General features: G+C 38.1%; 1 protein-coding gene across 4 annotated transcripts; it reads left to right on the top strand.

The window, feature by feature from the left end:
• The first annotated feature begins 9,252 nt into the window (after nucleotides 1-9,252).
• On the top strand, nucleotides 9,253-12,715 carry LOC148863267 (uncharacterized). Of its 4 annotated transcripts, XR_016109277.1 has the most exons (4): nucleotides 9,253-9,610; nucleotides 9,805-11,806; nucleotides 12,037-12,173; nucleotides 12,281-12,715. XR_016109277.1 is itself a non-coding variant. In XM_088975387.1 (2 exons), the coding sequence occupies exon 2, from the start codon at nucleotides 9,938-9,940 to the stop codon at nucleotides 11,684-11,686; it is 1,749 nt and encodes a 582-aa protein (XP_088831513.1). In that variant the 5' UTR covers nucleotides 9,253-9,610; nucleotides 9,805-9,937; the 3' UTR covers nucleotides 11,687-11,980. The 4 variants fall into 4 exon arrangements, 1 of the variants encoding a protein (XP_088831513.1); XR_016109278.1 differs by lacking the exon at nucleotides 12,037-12,173; XR_016109276.1 differs by having other exon boundaries at nucleotides 12,037-12,715.
• Nucleotides 12,716-18,938: the final 6,223 nt, after the last annotated feature.

Below are 18,938 nucleotides of genomic sequence, written 5' to 3'. Positions count from 1 at the left end.
AAATATATTTAAGTGAAAATGTGGTATCTTACCACATGATACACTTGTATCATTGATATATAGAATACACTCAAATATCGCTTGACATCGATATATTGCTCACCATTTGGCACAACACATATCATTGAATACATTTAAGTGACACACGTCACATGCATATCATTAATGCCATGAAAGTGCCATATGATACATGCATGTCATTGATGCCATGTACCATGAATATATGATGTCATATAGCACACACTTGTCGTTGAATATTACATTCAAGTGCCTTATGACATATATATATGTTACTATATATATGCCACTAAATACATTCAAGTGGCATTATAAAAAAAAAAAAAAATACATTCAAGTGGCATATAACATCTATGCAGTCATGTGGTACGTGTTTAAATACCTTACTTATGAGTTACGATTATCTATATATTTAGAAAGTAAAAAATATTTTAAGGGCCTGAAAGCACAAAATACCAAAGCAGAATAAAGTAAAAATACAAAACAAGCAAAACAAACACAAAATCCACTTTTCATACATCCAAACAAAACCTTAACGTAACACCATGCGTCTATGCTCAATGCCCATTATTGTCTTAAATTACCCCTATCTTTTAGTTAATTGACTAACTCCATCTTTACAGTTTAACTATTGTCTTGCACTACCCCATCCTTACAGTTTAACAATTGACTAATTATTCCCCTAACGTTCCGTCATAATCTGTACACACCACTTAGAGAGTTATATTTTTAAAGAAAATGATAGTAATACCCTTTTCTTCACCCGGCGTCAGTGCTGGTCATCTGAAATGTAGGTGGTGCTAGTGCTTGCCGCCTGAATCTGATCAAATTCATTTTTTTTTTGACAGAGATCAAATTTGCAGATTTGATAGGATCAAAGAGATGCTGGTGGTCAGAGGGAGTGGGGTTTTCAGGTTCGCCTAAGGATATGCTCAGGCCAAGACAAACTCTTTGGACCCCAAAGCCAGTCATACCATTGTTGAACTCTAAAGCTAGTGATCTTAAGGCTGAAGTTGGTGCAACAAGTTTGAGGGAGTTAGTGGCACCACCACCGGGGGAGGAGAGAAGAATTCATTTGACCTGGGGGTTTGGGTGCGTGAGATGGGCTTCCGTCTTGTCGAACTCCGTGAGATGGGCGCGTGAGGGGAAGGGGGGGGGGGGGTAAAGGAAGAAGAAGAAGATCACTGTTGCTGCTAGAAGTTGCAGTGGCCGCGATGATTTTGGTCGTTCCAAAAATAGAGGTGAAGGGGGTGGAGGAAGAAGGGGTATAGGCAGCAGCAGCAATGATTTTGGTCGATTCAAAAACAGATGGAGGAGAAGGGGGCAGAGGAAGAAGAAGATCATCACCACTGGTGGAAGTTTCAATGGTGGCGACAATTTTGGTCAATCCAAAAATACACAGAGGAGAAGGGGTCAAAGAATTCAACATTACCCGTGACTGTGCTACGCCTTGGAATGGTTTTCTAGCAAGCTCCCATGATGCGAAGATCCATGCTTGGTGGGTAGTAAAGAGGGTCTGGTTCGTCTTCTAATTTCTCAAGGAGAAGCTTAGATTCTGATGGCAGCGGTGGGAGGACACCTAGATGGGTGGAATTTTGGAGTGATGTGGTTCTTGATTGGCGACATAGAATTTCTTCATCGTTGTCGTCTCCGTCATCACTGGAGCGGTATATAGAGTCCACCCTGAGTTTAGCGTACGTTCACCCTACTTTGTCATCCATTGAAATGCCGGAGTCCACTCTACGTGAAGACGATCACCTTGAGTTTAGACTTTGTTCATCCTATTTTACTGTCCATGAAAGGGTAAAATTGCCATTTCATTATTTCCGTTAAAATTTAACGATGATGACAATTGTCATAAACAATAGGGGTAGTGCAAGACAATATTTAAACAATAAAGGATAGAATTAATTAGCTAAACAGTAGGATAATTTAAGAAATTTGCACTTATATTAATAGTTACGCCTGTTTTACCTTTCCTTTATAAACTAAATCTCACTTTCGCTTAGTGAGCTCTCAAGGAACAACGTTTTTCATAACTGAATGAATTGTTACTGCCGAGGGAGATGTTCTCAATACACGATGGAGATGTGTTGTGGGACGTTGTGGGGTGCAGATGTGAACTCGTTACGGCCTATGGGTGAAGGCGACGAGATCTTCTCCTCACAAATGGGCGCCTCACAAGCACATCCACCGTGCATTGGGAGCATCTCCCGTCAATAGTAACTAATAACTACGGGAAATGTTCCCAATGCATGATAGGATGTGCGTGTAAAGAATTTTAAGGAATTGGAACTGTTGGGGTGTAGACCCCATTGGCTTAGCCGATGGCCTGGCCCTCTTTTGGGAAGAAAAATAAATCTCAAAATTCTCGCCATTGATAGGTACTTTATTCATGTTGTTGATGAAGAAAACAAATTGAAATGGTTGTGTACTTTGGTTTATGGGGAGCCAAAAAGATCCAAGAGATTTTTGTCCGAGAGAAGTTTAAAAGGTTAGCTACACATACCCAAGGTCATTGGTGCTGCATTGGAGATTTTAACCTAATTTTCCAAATACATGAAAAATTGGGAGGAAGACAAGCAAAAATGGGGACCTTGTGGAAGAATAATGATTTTATGAGATCCACACAAATGGGGGAAATCCAAAACTATGGACCTCTTTTCACTTGGTCATATAAAAGGGAAGGGACAAGCCACATAAAAGCAAAGTTAGACCGAGGGTTGAGAAATATCTCGTGGAAGGAGATTTTCCCAAAGGCAAGGGTATCCACCATTACCTCTCAAGGATATGATCACCTCCCCATCTGTCTAACCACAGATCCTCCTCTGGTTAAGATCAAGTGTCCCTTTAGGTTTGAGGAAATGTGGGTCATGCATGAGAAGTGTGGAGATGTCATCAGTAAATGTTGGAATGAGTAGTCAATCCCTCAACCTATGTTCAAGAAGTGCAGTAAACTTAGTCATACTCTTAGAAAATGGAAAAAGATGGAATTTAGAATCATAAAGGATCGATTACAAAGTGTTAAGTCAGAGCATTGCCAGGAACAGGCAAAAGGAGAATCAAATTACAACCAGCAGAGGGTGAATGAAATTGAAGAAAAATTAGATTTGATTCTGAAAAAAGAGGAAATGCTTTGGACTCAGAAATTCAGAGCTAATTGGATCTCCTATGGAGATAGAAACACTAGATTTTTCCATAGTGCCACCATCAAAAGGAGAGAAAAAAATAAAATTTTAAAACTGAAGGATGAAGATGGCTAGTGGATGGAGGAGGGTCAGGAGAATATCAAACAAATTTTGGTAAATCATTTTAAAAATCTCTTCACTTCAGGTAACCCTATGGATCTGGATTCAACACTTGATCATATTCAACCTGTACTCACTAGTGAGGATAACTGCCTGTTAGAGAAGGAAGTAACCTCTGAGGAAATTAAGGAGGCTCTCGTCGAAATGACCCCTAGGAAGGCCCCAGGGCCTGATGGATTTCCAATTTTTTTCTTCTAGAAATACTGGGGAAGTGGATGTGCTTAAAGAGGTTTGCAACTTTTTCCAAAATTTAGATCTGGACCAAGACCTAAACACCACGTTTATTACTCTAATCCCAAAGGTTAAAAGCTTTGATTTAGCTGCTCAGTTCAGGCCTATAAGTCTATGCAATACTGTGTATAAAATCATAGCAAAGATCCTTGCAAATAGGTTGAAAGAAATTTTGGGGTCAATAATCTCTAAAAACCAAGTGTTTTTATCCCTGGAAGAGCTATCACTGATAACATCCTCCTTTACCATGAGGTGATGCATTATACAAAAGACACAAAAGCTACTTCAGGGTTTATGGCCTTAAAGCTTGACATGAGTAAGGCCTATGATATGGTTGAGTGGACTTTCCTTCAAAGAACCTTAGAGACTATGGGCATTGGCAATACTTGGATCCGTTGGGTAATGAAATGTGTCTCTTCATTGACCTACCAAATTTTGATCAGTGGATCGCCTTTGCCAAAAATCTACCCCCAAAGGGGATTAAGACAAGGAGACCCCCTTTCCCCCCATTTATTCTTATTATGCTTTGATGTTCTGTCAACCAAACTGAATAACTTAGTAAGTAGGAAAATCATTTTTGGAATCAAAATCTGCAGGCAAGCCCCTCTCCTCTGTCACTTGTTCTTTGCTGACAACAGCTACATCTTTTCTAGAGCAAATCTGGAAGAAGGAAGAGCTATCCTTAATGCTCTATCCTTATATGAGAGAGCCTCCGGTCAACTAGTGAACTACAACAAGTCCAAAGTTTTCTTTAACTCAAACTTCCACCCAAGACTCCAAAGAGTAATGACTAGACTCTTAAAGGTCAAGAGAGTAGAAAATCCCTCCATTTACTTGGGTCTCCCTCCCGAAATAGGAAGAAAGAAGTGTCACCTTTTTAATTTTCTGAAGGAAAGAATTGCAAGTAAAGTTGAGAGTTGGAAAGGAACCTTTCTTTTACAAGAAGGGAAAAAAGTTCACATGACATCTGTGGTTTCAACAATCCCAACCCATTGTATGCCATGCTTTCTCCTCCCAAAGAGTGTATGCGATTACATTGTAAAACTTCACAAAAAATTCTGGTGGGGAGATCAGGACAACAATAAAAAAGTTAGATGGGCCTCTTAGTATACAATTAGTAAAAACAAAATGAATGGTGGACTGGGGTTTAGGAAAGAACCTTGCTTTGCTAGCAATACTGGCTTGGAGACTTTGTACAAACTCATCAAGCCTTTGGGAAAGAACTTTAAAAGCCAAGCACTTTCCAAGAGAGTCCTATCTTCAGTCTAAACCTAGGAGGCAACCATCTTAGGGTTGGAGAAGCATCCAAAAAGGCAAGGAAATCCTTCAAAAAGGTCTGGTTTGGAAGATTAATAGAGGAGTTGGAATAGATCCTTGGGCTGACCCTTGGATTCTTGGCCTAGAGGGCTTTAAACCAATGGGTCCGAGGCCTAGTCCTGATTGTCCTGTAGAAGTGGCAAATCTGATTCTTCAACAAGAGAGAATGTGGGATGTCATGAAAATCAACAATTTATTCACCCCTTTTGAGGCACAAAAGATCCTAGAAATATATTTGGTTAACCCTGAATGGGAGGATAAATTAATTTGGGCTCTAAATGATAAAAGCAAATTTATGGTGAAATCATCCTACTTCCTGACTAAAGAGCATGTGATGATGAGCAAAAGTTCCAGTAGAACTGAGGGTAACACAATAACTGATAAAGAGGTTTGGAATATAATTTGGCATCTACCCGTAGAACCAAAAATTAAACACTTCATCTGGAGGTGTTTTCATAACGGTATTGTTGTAGCTGATAACCTCTTTAAGAGAAAAATCATTAACTCTCCTTCCTGTCGTAGATGCAACAGAGACCCTGAGACTATCTCCTATGCTCTCTTGCTTTGTAACAGAGCTAGGTGCATCTGGTTGGGGGCTAGAGTGGGAATCAAACCCTTATGGTCTATCAAATAACACCCCCTTCCATAGCTGGTTCAACAGTACCAGTCAAAGACCTAAGTCAAATCGAGAAATAGTTATAAACCTTGTCATTTGTCTTTGGCACGTGTGGAAAGATAGGAATGTTCTCCTTTTTTATAATGAATCTCCTATCATCTGGTTTGTGGTCTCTTCTATTTGCATATCAATAGCAGAAACATCTCAGCACTGGCAAAAGATATCAACAAGTTGTTTGCATACTAGAACAAATGAAGTCTCTCAAGTTTCTTGGCATCCTCTGATCCAGGGATATCTAAAATTTAGTGTTGATTGTGGCTTTTTATTTAGTGGAAAAGCCTCTTTTGTTTTTTTGTCAAGGGATTCTTTTGGTTTTTGTTGGTGTGTGAGAGGTGGCCCTTTGTTGGCTTCTTCTATTTTGATAGTAGAAGCAAAGAGCCTACTAGAAACTGTTCATTTTGTAGTGGAACAGAACTTAAGTTCAGTTGTGCTTGAATTTGATAGCTTGCAAGAAATTTCAGTGTCTCTTGCCATAAGGATCTCCTCTTCATTTGTAAAGCAATCCTTACTCTTGGAGAAGGAAAAAACTTTAGTTTCAATTGGACTCTCAGGCTTGTGAATGAAGCTGCTCATGAGACAGCTAAGCGTGGCTTAAATAACAGTTTTCTTTTTTCTTAAGCGCTCCCGGGGTGGTTGGCCTCTTTGGTACCGAAGGATCTTTCCACCATCAAAACCCCCCTGCAGCAGTGTTTGACTCAGTTCCCCCCTCCTCTAATCTTTAATTTAGCATTTTGTTTTCTTTCTCTTCTTTGTTGCTTTGTTTTTCTTTTCCTTTTGTATTGTCTGTTTTCTACCAAAAAAAATTTTCTTTTACCCAAAAAAAAAAAAGTTGACTGTACTCCATTTCAGAATTCTGAAAGAATGAATAACATATCTCTCTCTCTCAATCAGTCAATCCAAACGAAGGATCGGAAATTTCTTCTTCTTTTTTTTTTTTTTTGCTTTAATAAAAAAGAACTTGGAAAAGACAAGTCATACTCGATCTAAATTCTGGTTACTTGAACCCACACCATAGTTTTACTAAAAAAGTTCAGAGACAAATTACTGTGATGGTTGCCTAAAACAACAGCACCATAAAGATCCATCTAGTCCACATGCACCTTTATATGTATTACCACAGAAAAAATCCAACCAGAGAGTCTTCTAGTCAATGAGCTTTCTTTTCTTTATTATTTTTATTTTTAAGTACTTTGGGCCTAATTGAGAGATTCTCTTGTCCCTATGTGAATTATATTCTTGAAGCTTCAAATTGTAGCTTTGTGGGTCAGTGTTGTCACTACTCATTACTTGATTCAACTGCCTAGGAGGCCAACCACCAAAACTCGGCTATGAATTGATTACAAAGTTTTGTGTATAAAATATAAGCAGTGTATCCACTTTGCTGTTACCTTAAAAAAATGCAACGTGTTGGGTTCAGGCTGGCCTGATTCTAACTAACCAAATAAGAAAACAGTATGGGACCATGCCATGTGCCCACGACACGTTGGCACCTCAAGCAGAGTAGGACACGTGGCTAAAATGTTGCTTCGTCAGCTGTCACATTCAGCTACTCAACCCCTATATCTCTGCAAAATAATTAAATGTGAAAGGTCGCCCTTGAATCATGGGCCTATTTTTTCGCTCTGGGAAGTAAGCTGGGACCAAACCCATTCAATCATGGCAACACGTTAAAACACAGTTTTTGGCCCGGCCCAGAAACTTCTTCATAAACTTTTGATGTTAGATGTATGGTCAATTGCCCACGGCCCACACGCCCAGTTCAAGCAGTGAAGTCAAGTGAAAAGGTGAGAACGATCAGGTCAAAGCTGGCCATCACGGCAACCGGCCAAGGTTCAAGTAAAAGAGATAAGCAGGCTCCAGAAAAAGAGACCCCAAAAAATAGCCCGAATCAGGCCCATGACGCGTGGGTGAAAATGGTTCAGGGCTATGAAATTCTGGACCCAAATGCGACAAAATAAAAACCTGATCAGACGGTCGTCCAAGACTGGAAATAGAGCTAGGCTAGTCGGGCCAAGAAGTATAAATATTGCATCTTATCTTGATCTCTTCTTAAGAATGTTAATAGTTTATACTAGAGGACAGTGCGCGGCAACCTTTCCTGGGAAAAGGTCAAGCTGTCAATGTAAGCAAGCATCATTGATGGAAGGTGTTGACTCGGTATGTAAGATAGTGTCAAATACGGTATGCAACTGTGCATGGAAAGTGGGTCCATTCCTATATGATTCACAAATATGCTTGCCACGTGGCAATTTTCACCACCAGTACCAACCTTCCATCATCTCTTTATACCAACTGTGATTTATCAAATATTAAGTATATGCAAGTAGAAGCGTGAGTTCCAACTTCCAACCTTCTCTCCATTAGTAATTTTGTGTTACACTCCACTCGATCATCTTTCTTGTGTGTTAGAGAAAAGTAGGCATCAAACAGTTTTTCTTCTGTTCTTTTTTGGTGGCGAAATAAGAGTATTTGTTATTTGAGACACACTAAAAAATTAATAAAAAATAATTAATTGTTCAAATATTTGAAAGATGCAAAAGATACACCAAACCCCTCTTCAATCATTTTGTTCCCCAAAAAGGTCTCCCTGTTCATCAATTAAAAAAAACAAAAAAAAAAAATTGAACAATTTCTTTCTTGAACTGAGCTTCTATATATGTTCATTCTCTGTCCACCCCAAATAACATTGAACACTGATTGTTTGATTAGACCAATTAAAAGTTAAAACTGGAGGTTGGAACTGTTGAGAGAAGATCAGAAATGCAAGCGAGAATGAGCAGTTCTTCAGAAGTTTGGCCAGTTGGTGTACTGCAACTCTGCAATGCGACATGTTTGACTCCAGCCAAATATCGTCAAGATGAAGAAAGAATTAATGAGCTATGATTTAACCAAGTTGCCTGGATGTGAGGTGCCACATTGTGGCATTCAATTGTGCTCTGCTCATTGCTCGGATCCAACCTTGAATTGGCATGAGAGCCGACCTCTTTGACACAATCCTATACAGTTAAGTGGTGAGACCTCGCATTCGCATGTGGGGGGCTTCGGACCCTTCGGTCTGGTTTTCCACGGAGATGGCTGAGGAAGACCGGAGGACGGGAGGAGGGAACCAACCCCATCAACCCATTAAAGTCTACTTCTATCTGACAGTTGTTTACACAAGACACTTTCTTTACGGTTAGAGCATTGAAGGCCGGCACCGTTTCTCAGAAGTCAGATCCTAGCGCCCAGCGCTGTTGGCCAATCTGTGACAAGGTATCAGTGGATATACTGTATGCGCGCGCGTCAGAAACAAACATCCAAATTCCTCAGAAACCCAACATCAATAAAATAGTCAAGATCAAAGAGGGGCTTTGTGTTGTAGTTTCCAAAGTCTTCTTTGCCTTTTTTTTTTTTAATTTTCATTTTCTGGGTTGCTTCTAAAGTCTTCAAACCACATAAAACTCAATAATCTTGAGTTAATATATAAATTAAAATTCTGGGTAAGCTTGAAACATGGCAGATGTTAGCAAACAGTGATTTAATTAAGAGAATAATAAAGGGAAAAACTGAAGAAGTAGGTGTTTATTGATAATAAATGGTAAAGGGATGGAAAAAAAAATGAGAAAGTCTACAAAAATAACGGTTGGACAATTGATTTGAAGTTTTGAACCACTGACGTCCTCACCTGTGTCTGTGTGGGTCTGGAGAGCAAGACAAGGGAAGAAATGGTTGGGGGTAGTTAGTTCTAAGTGGGCTCTCCAAGGCCCAGAGCTTCTGAAATAGAGAAATTCCAGCCGTACGATGGAATGGCGTAGGATTCTCAGTTGTGTACACGTGCTGCTAATCTTTCCTTTCCTCTTTTTTTTCTTTGCTTCCATGCATGGATTTCTCCTCCAAATATAGCCATAGGCAGCACCAAAGAAGAGGGAGGGACAGAGCGATAGCAGAAAGCTCTCTTCTTTCTTTATAGTTTTAATTTCTTCTCTGGCCTATTCATTGCTTCTTTTTTTTCAACAACTAATGTCACGGACCCATCTCTTCGAATTTGATTTTCAACCGCCCAGGGAGAGTAAGAGGAAAGGTACCGATTTCAGTGGTTTTATGTGCATCAGATCTTGTTCTTGGTCACAGTGACCTCGGAATCCGAGATGGGTTCTTCTTTGATCAGTTAAAGAAGTTAAAAAAACCCGTGATCTGATTCGATTTTGTTAACAGATTTGAGCTCTTTCTTTGCTCGTCTGATCTGAACTTATGTGGTTTCCTCTGTTTGTTTAGCATTTAGGTTGTTTCGATGGAAGGAGGCCGGAATTGAAGCACTCTGTTGGACTTCTCCATTAGGTTTGAGCTCTCATCTGGTTTCCTGATCTGGGTTTCTCGATTTTTGGTATTGTTACTGCCGAAGTAGTCGATGGAAGAACACCAAGAACAGAAGCATTTATGCAAGTTCTGTAAGAAGACTTTCTCCTGTGGAAGGTCCCTCGGAGGTCATATGAGGTCTCATATGACGATGAATTCAGTTGAAACTGACGAGAAGCTTACCAGGAAAAAGGTATCTTCTGTGAACGGCGAAAGAAACAGTAACAACTACATGTGTTCTGAAGCTGGTGGTCATGTTGGCTATGGCCTCAGAGAGAATCCCAAGAAGACTTGGAGGCTTTCGGGTTCAAAAGACGGTGCTCTGCGTGAAGGGAAGGCATGTAAAGAATGCGGTAAAGGCTTTCAGTCATGGAAAGCTCTCTTTGGTCACATGAGATGTCACTCCGAGAGAGAGAGGATCTGCGAAAGCTTGGAGGATGATTCATGGACCGATGAAAATCAAAAGCTGGTCATGGACAGCCAATCTGACAACGAAGCTGCCGCCCCGAGGCGGAGGAGGAGATCAAGAAGAATGAGGTACAAGACAATTTCAACTTCATCTTCTTTCTCTTTTGCTAACGCTTCTTCTTCTGTCTCGGATATTGAGCAAGAACAAGAAGAGGTGGCCATATGTTTGATGATGCTGTCTAGGGATGTGGGTCATTGGGGTGGATTGAATTCGGTTGCAGAGTATTCTGATAATAATTCTGTAGTTTTAGAAGCTAGATCATCAGGTTTCCATAAGCAGGTTACTAGAAAAGGAGGCACGGGTTTTACTTCTTATGGAGATGAAACTATGAAGATGAAGAAACCAAGAGAAAGAAGGTTAGAATCTGGTGCTTCAGATCCTGAGAATGCTCATGTTCAGAAGGGAAGATCTGAATGTGGTGCTTCCAATTCTGGGGTTTTGAGGAGTGGGATCAAGAAAGCGGAATCCGAAGTTTCTCTTGTTGGGTTTCCCATGGATGATGAATTTAAGAAGCCTAAGATGGATAAAATAGCTGGCTTTGAGTTGTCAGATATGGAATTAAGGAAGGATTCCTGTAACAAAAACAAGCTCAGTCCTAAGAAGGGTAAACTGAAGTATTCTGAAGCTGAATTGGGGAAACGTTCTACTAAGGAAACTGGAAGGGATCGGACTAATTGGGAGTATAAGAAGTACAATTCGAGCAAGAGAACCAGAACTGATGCTTATGTTCCTGAATTGGGAGGAGACTTCTGCAAGAAGAAAAAATATGATGCTTTGGATTCTGAAGCCTGCGGAGACAGTCAAAAGAAAAGCAGGTTTGAGTGCACTACTTGCAACAAGATCTTCCATTCTTATCAGGCTCTTGGAGGCCACAGGGCCAGCCACAAGAAGGTCAAAGGATGTTTTGCATCAAAGGTTGACAGCAGTGATAATAGCATTGAAACAGATGCTTCTCCTGAGCCAACAGCTGACAGTAAGCTTGTTAGGTCTTGCAGTAATGAGAACATTATAGATCGAGATGTTGCTGCCAGTGTGGAGGCAAGTTCTGGACCAAAGAAGAGTAAGGGGCATGAGTGCCCAATCTGCTTCAAGGTTTTCTCATCAGGCCAAGCTTTGGGTGGCCACAAACGGTCCCATTTGGTTGGGGGCTCTGAAGCCAGAGGCAATCAGACCATTGTAATTCAGCAACAGCTTCCTGAGATTCGTGATCTACTTGATCTCAATCTCCCTGCTCCTATTGAGGAAGATTCCAGTGGCCGCGTTGGGTTTAACCCATGGTGGGTTGGAAGCAACCACAAACATGAGGCTATGGTAGGTATGATCTCCAACTGATGCTTACTTCCAGTAAACTGATGCTTACTGCGGTTCTCATGAAGATTCAAGAGTGTACAGACAAGTTGGTGGATATTATTTCATTAATTCTTTACGTATTCAACAATATGCCCTATGGAGGTAATTAGTAATAGTTCTCTTTGCTGCTTAAAAGCTTCTAAGTAGCATTTTACTTTTCTTATCCTGGTTCTTGAGCTCTTTTTTCCTTTTTCCTCTTCTATGTTTTCCAATCTGAGAATAAAGCAACATTGTCACAATATTTCAAGTTCATCAATATGTCTCAATTTGAAACTATATACTGTAATTGGCGTTTACATTTCTTCTTTCAGTCTAACTTTCCCTGATTACAGCCATCAATGCAAATTCAGATTGCCCTTTTCTCTCTGTCTTGGATAAGCAGAGTCAAATTTCAAGCTCATCCATGCAAATCCATTGATGTTTGAGACAGATGAGACAGATACTCATACCATTGCATTGCAATGTCCATGTTGGTTACTTCCATCATTAACTTTAACTGGGATAACCTACTTTATCTTCTTATTTCGGTAGAGCTTATTCAAATTATTGAATTCAGTTAACCTGTTGCTCTGACAGATGCATCCTAATTATGGGATTTGAATTCATCTTTAGAGGGAAGATAGCTGAGTTCTACCAACAATACTAGAAGGGGATGTGCTAAATTCTCCAAGTTCTTTTAGCAAATAAAAGCCATTAAATCAAGGCAGATAATTTCTACTGGAAGTGTTCTGTTCTGTTACAGTAATTAGATTATCTTGAGAACACGAGAGGTCTTGTAAATTGGTTGCTCTACCTTGGAATCGGAGACTCCTAGGTTTGGATGAGTTATCAAGTAATGAGGAAACAATGTTGATGAGACTTGAGCATTTTATAATATAGAATATGGCATGTGAACTCAAAGGTGGTTGTTTAGTCACCTACCATAAAACATGACAACCCATCACACTTCTATATGTTGATGTCTTTCTTTAACTTTCTAAGGAGTATTCATTCATATATCTTTATTCTCAAGGCTACATGGTTCTACAGTGCTCACCATCTTACTTTCTTTTCTCTTCTTCTTTTCTTTTTTCGCCTTTTAGCACGACTGTGTCTCTATGTGTGTGTCTGTGTGGTTGATGCATATGGGAATCAAGTTAATCTCAAGCTCATCCCAGCTTGTGCAGGACAGGAGTGGTGGTCTTATTTAGGCATTTTATTTTACTTTTTTTTTTTTTTAATTGGATCAAATATGGATCCACCCCCAACCCAATCCGATTTGATAATATGTGAATACATCTACATGTGATGGAATTAATATTATCTATTAGAGTTGGTGTGAATGTTGTATGATTTACTAAAGAGTCACAGGTTCAGATCTCATAGAAGTTATTCTTAAATCATTTTATTCATGATATATGAAATCCAAATCCGAATCTGACTGATGAGATAGGATTCAAGTCCAAGTATTAATGAATGAAATTTGGATGTAGACATATCCGATTTGAATCCAATCCTTTTGCATCCTTAAGGATAACAATGGTAGCAACACTGTTTGACAGCTGAGAGGTGAGAGACAGATTCGAGTCGAATTGGTTTGAATTGGTCCGGATGGAAGTGGTCATGTAGTGAACGGGTAAAATCCGGGTCAACTGAGATTGACTCCACCACTCTTCTAGCGTACTCCTGTGAAATCAACTACACCATGAACAGGAAAAAGCCCAATCCGGTCTGTGCTCATTTACCAAATTTTCCAGTAGCTTTCTGTGGGGCCCAATTTTGTATTGTTAGGTAGAGCCAGATGGGGCCCAAAACGAAAGCTCTTCTGTCATTCATGAGATCGGCATCATCCTCAGTACATTGCCATGTTTCCAGTTTGATGGTTTGCATCAACCATCATATAATAGATAAGATCATAAGAACGTGCTTTCTGAATCATATATCCAGTTGTCAATATGTGATTGGAGCAGAGCTTCCAGTTGAAGAATAAAAAAGTAGAAAATTGTAGGAAGCTTGTCATTTAGGGCCGTATCCAGATTCCAGAAGTGGGCATACAGCGGGGAAGGTGAAGTAAAGGCTAAGGGCTATACAATAAGCCGGTATGGACAACAAAAGTTATATTAACTACTTTTTTCGGGGATGTTGGGATAGTTGTTGAAAATTTGGAATCCTGCTTTTCAGGCTTTTGACCGGTCACCGGTGGAAGCTGAGTTTCATGTTTTTGCCACATCACCTTTCAAGCCACATTTCACCCTTGTTCAGAGATCGAATCAGCCCCCCACAACATCTCACAGCACATCTCTGCCGTGTATCGAGAACATCTCCTGATGACATCATCCTTTCTCGTATTATTATTGGGAAATATTACAGGGCGGGATGTGGGGGCGTTGTGAGGGGCTGATTTGAATTCTCTTGTTCATTGTGTTTTGTTGTTCAAACAGCACACCAACATAGGCAAAATCGAAATACAACAACGGAAATGCCAAAATGATGTTTCCTCTCTATGTGAGTTTCACATAACCTGAGATAAGAAAAATTACAAGAAAGGCTTGTACCTAATCAGCATAGCAAACAAGATTAAGCATATTTGCCACAATTACCCGGTCTTTTCCTTTTTACTATGTGAGAAATTTAGTCAAATAACCATGTTAGATTGTCAGTAGAAGTGTTTTTAATTTTTTATCAAAGTACTAATTATGCACTTACTTTGTATGTGGCAATTTTTGGTGATGATGATTATAATGTTAGTAAATAATATATTTTCAAATTTTTTATATTTTTTTATATTTGTATATTTAAATTATTCTTATTTATCACACTATGGTGAGTATACAATATTAGAAATGTGCCCAAATGTTTTCTACTACTTTTTTTTTTGTATTTTTATACTTTGTATGTTCTCATATTTTTTAAAGTTTTGTTATTGATTAACTATGACATCGAAGGTGAACACAGTTTGATCCAAAAGGTTGAATTGTTGATTCTCCACCAAATACGAAAACAATTCCAATTTTGGGTTATCTTTAAATTTGTATTTTATTTCTATCACCAATAAAACAATTATTCTTTATCACGCTTATTTTTCTTTAATATGGTTAGTTAATATAGGATTCAATGAAATAATAGAGTTAATACTCTAAATATAAGACTTAATGAGATGGAATTGAATGTGGAGAAATGTATTAGTTCAAATTACATTTTTTATTCTCAAAATTAGAGAGAGTATAAAATTCGAAAAGATCAATGAATGTTAATAGGAGTTAATACCTTAAATATAAGATTTAATGAGGGAAACTTAAATAAGGAGAGAAGTGTTTATTCAAATTACATTTCTATCATTTCAGTTAGAGAGGGACCAAATTAAAAAATTGGGGTATAAAATTCAAAAAGATCAATGAATGTTAATAGGAGTTAATACCTTAAATATAAGATTTAATGAGGGAAATTTAAATAAGGAGAGAAGTGGTTATTCAAATTACATTTCTATCATTACAGTCAGAGAGGGACCAAATTAAAAAATTAGGGTATAAAATTCGAAAAGATCAATGAATGTTAATAGGAGTTAATAACTTAAATATAAGATTTAATGAGGGAAATTTAAATAAGGAGAGAAGTGGTTATTCAAATTTCACACTTTTAATAGTAGTATAGATATAGATGATGTTTTAAATTTTCTATGCATAGATGTTGCTCATTGGGTTTATTGTCTCAATAAAATCTTTTTTTATTAAAGTACAAATTTACCCATGATAACAAAAGATCAAGAGTTAAATTCTGTCCAACAAAAATTCCATAAAATAAGACGTATTCACACTTTTATTAGTATAGATTGGCCAATTGGACCAGTTGATCTGTTATCTGGCTAGAATTTTGGGTTCATTTCACCATTGAATTGCTTATTTGTAAAAAAAAAAAAAAGTCATTGGCTCAGCAACAACTCGATTATCCAGCCAATTGAACTGTATTTTTTGACCTAATCAAAGGGTTACGGGTTAGATATGACTTCACTTTTCTCCTTTTTTTTGCATTATTATCCAAGAAAAATGTTCTTATTTGTCATTCTTATTTTTGTTTAATCCAATAAATATAGGATATTAAAGATAATGCCATTCTTTCATAAATTTTCTATATATCGTTATATTTTTAAATATAGTTATTATATCTGTTTTTGTAGAAATTAAATTATTATATCGGATTTGTTTCTGGACCGACCGATCTTCTATGCAATGGAAATTGGAAAATTTTGGTTTTGCTGATGTCAATTTTGCCAAACAGGTTTCCTTAACCTTTCTTTCAAACCAAAAACAGCCCAAGTGTTGGGTGGGTGATGGAAGTGAGATCGGCTTCAATCAGTGCAAAGCCCATTTGAACACTATTCAAACAGTCCTTACAGCCTTGCATCGGGAACATCTCCATACTTCTGTGCTTTATTTCATGGGGAAATATTTCCAATGCAAGGCTATAATGGCTGTTGGAACAGGTTCTGCACTGACTGAATCTGATTTCGGTGGAAGCAGAGCAGAACAGAATTTGACAAAAAAAAGCTAATGACAAAATAGAGTCCGGATCTCCTGCCTACGAGAACCCTGCCCACGTTTACCGCAGCCACACATGAAGAACATCTCATCATCTGCATAGTATTATGCAAGGGGAGATGTTCCCAATTCATGGGGTGTAGTGTGTTGTGGGTAGATGTGGGCAGGGTTCTCGTGGGCAGGAGATCCGGACTCGACAAAATAATCATCCATCTCAGTTCTCAAAGGTTTCAGGGCTCCTATAGTCCTATTTGATGTGTGATCAGATTGGGATTGATCTAGAACGGTCATCCAAACAGTATCATCCCTGAAAAACATCTATCACCAAATCACATCTAGAGTTTGGATCGTGTGAGCACTACAATCACATCTAGAATTCGGATCATGTGAGCACCACAGCACATCCTAACTGTGTATTGGGGACATCTCCAATGACAACTACAGAAGATATACCCAATGCACACTGAGATGTGCATGTGGGGCATCTTCAGAAATGCTCTCAACAGCCTATATTGTTGGCTCCCAACAGTCAAAGTTTTTTTGTAAATTAGTAATTTTCTCCTATTTTATTTTGACCAAAATAAAAGAAATGAGCGTGAATAGGTGGACTCCGGATCTCTTGCTCATGAGAACTCTGCCCACACCTACCCATAATACACTACCCCCCGTGAATCGAGAACATCGAGAATGAGATGTTCTCCATGTGTGACTATGATAAATGTGGACAGAATTCTGGTGGGCAGGAGATCCAGACTCAAATAGGTCCAACAACGCTTTCAACAGGCTGTTGGCCCCAACAGCCAAAGCTATCTCCATCTCGCAAGAGAAGAATTCCTTGTCACTAGATGAACTGTCTCACTCGTCCACTATCATTCATCCAACGTGGCACAACCATATATGTTAATTCATTGGCATTGCAAGTAGGGGTGTTTATAAAAAAATTGAAAAACTTAAAAACTAAACCAAATTGAAAAATCTAGTTAGTCAGTTACGGTTTGGTGTTTTTGAAAAAACTGGCGTTACACACACAAATCCAGTCTATTATATTTTATAATTATCTATTGATATATATATATATATATATATATATATATAAAACAAAAAATCAAATTGGTCAAAAATCAAAACTGGTCAACGGATTGATTCAGCTCATTTTTGGTTGAGGAATTTTCAAAAGCTAGTAATACTGGTTTAGTTTCAAAAATACCCATGATTTAACCAAACCGTGAGCACTCCCTAATTGGAAGGTAAGCCCCGCACACAAAAAGCCCTGAAGCTACATTTAATGAAAAAGCACGAAAAGCGGGAAAAAGGCTTGCATTGAGTTGGTAAATCAACTTTCTAATTAAGCTAGTTTGGAAGATTATTGAAGCAGCTCAATCAAGAAACTAGAAAAGAAACCTTCCTAAGGAAAGTGGTTCAGTGAAAGCAATTCAGTCAAAACTTCAGCTTCCCAAACGGAACCTAAATATCAAATTCGATTCATTCCAGTGCTTAATAATGCACGAAGAATACGCCGTTACATAGCCTAGGCACAGGTTGCTGATCTTGATGATTATCATCATCCTAACTACCCTTTTGTGGATTGTCATGAGTCATAACTGAAAGATGGAAAATATGTACAGAGGAGGATGGTTAAGTGGCATTTGAAAAAAATACAAATATCTTTTGAGTATTATTTAATCTTTTTTATCAATCATCTAAATATTGACAAAATATTAATAATCCCAGATCCTTGTTTTTTCTATTCAAAAAAGTTAAGAGTATGTCTAAGTGGATAATTTGGATCTCAACCTTCTTCAATAAAAGAGGTAAGGATTTAAAATTATTAATTTATTGTCAATGTTTAGATGATTGATGTTGATACTAAATTGAAATATTTTAGAAGTTCAAATACTAAATTATCACATTATAAAATTTGAAATCAAAATAACACTAGACCCAAAATGTGAAAAATTTTCACTATTCTTTATTTATTTAGGCCATTGAAGGGATAATTAGGGAGCGTCGTTATATCATGATATTGTACGAAAAATAATGAGAGAAAATGACTTCAACGGCCTTCCCCAAAAATAAAGGTTCGTTATTGCCTTCATTATTCCATCGTTTACTTGGAGGCCATTTTAAAGCAGGTCAACCACATCTGATCTCCCCAATCAAGATTCTACCATTCTGGATGCGTATACAGCAAAAAGGCAATTGGGCAAACCACCAATAATGGATTCAGTTTCGTGCGGGTCCGGCCCAATGGGCTCGATATTCAAATGAAGAAAATGGTCCCGCCCCATTTATGTCGGTAAACACTAAGACTTCATTTGTTTGCCAATGTAAATAAGAGTTGGTGTAAAGCTTTACTCTTAGTTTATATTTAGTGGCGTAATCGATGTAATATTTACATCGATAATCACTTTTTCAAAGTATAATGGTTCACAAATTTTAAATCGATCAGTACTAAACTCCATCAATGTAATTTTATACCGCGAACAAATATAGTTTAAGGATCCGTTTGGGAACAGTATAGATGCAAATGTGTTCAGTGCAAATTCTTGTTAATGGTAATTCTAAATTTTGTATTTATACTGTAAAAAAAAACTAAGCCTAAAATTCTATTTAGCAATAATATAAATACAAAATCTTGTATTTTGTATTGTTTTGTATATATTTATAATGTACATATTTGTATTTATACTCCTTTCAAGCTGAGCCTAAATAGTAGATAA

This window comes from Nelumbo lutea, chromosome 3 (genome assembly GCF_056320005.1).
Source record: "Nelumbo lutea isolate HS-2025 chromosome 3, American lotus-T2T, whole genome shotgun sequence".
Lineage (NCBI taxonomy): Eukaryota > Viridiplantae > Streptophyta > Magnoliopsida > Proteales > Nelumbonaceae > Nelumbo > Nelumbo lutea.
The sequence above is the reverse complement of the archived record's forward strand: the minus strand, read 5'-3'. Positions and strand labels throughout refer to the sequence as shown.

Bases quoted from the DNA above. Each gene is read 5' to 3' on its own strand.
- LOC148863267 (XM_088975387.1), top strand. From the start codon at position 9,938: ATGGAAGAACACCAAGAACAGAAGCATTTATGCAAGTTCTGTAAGAAG.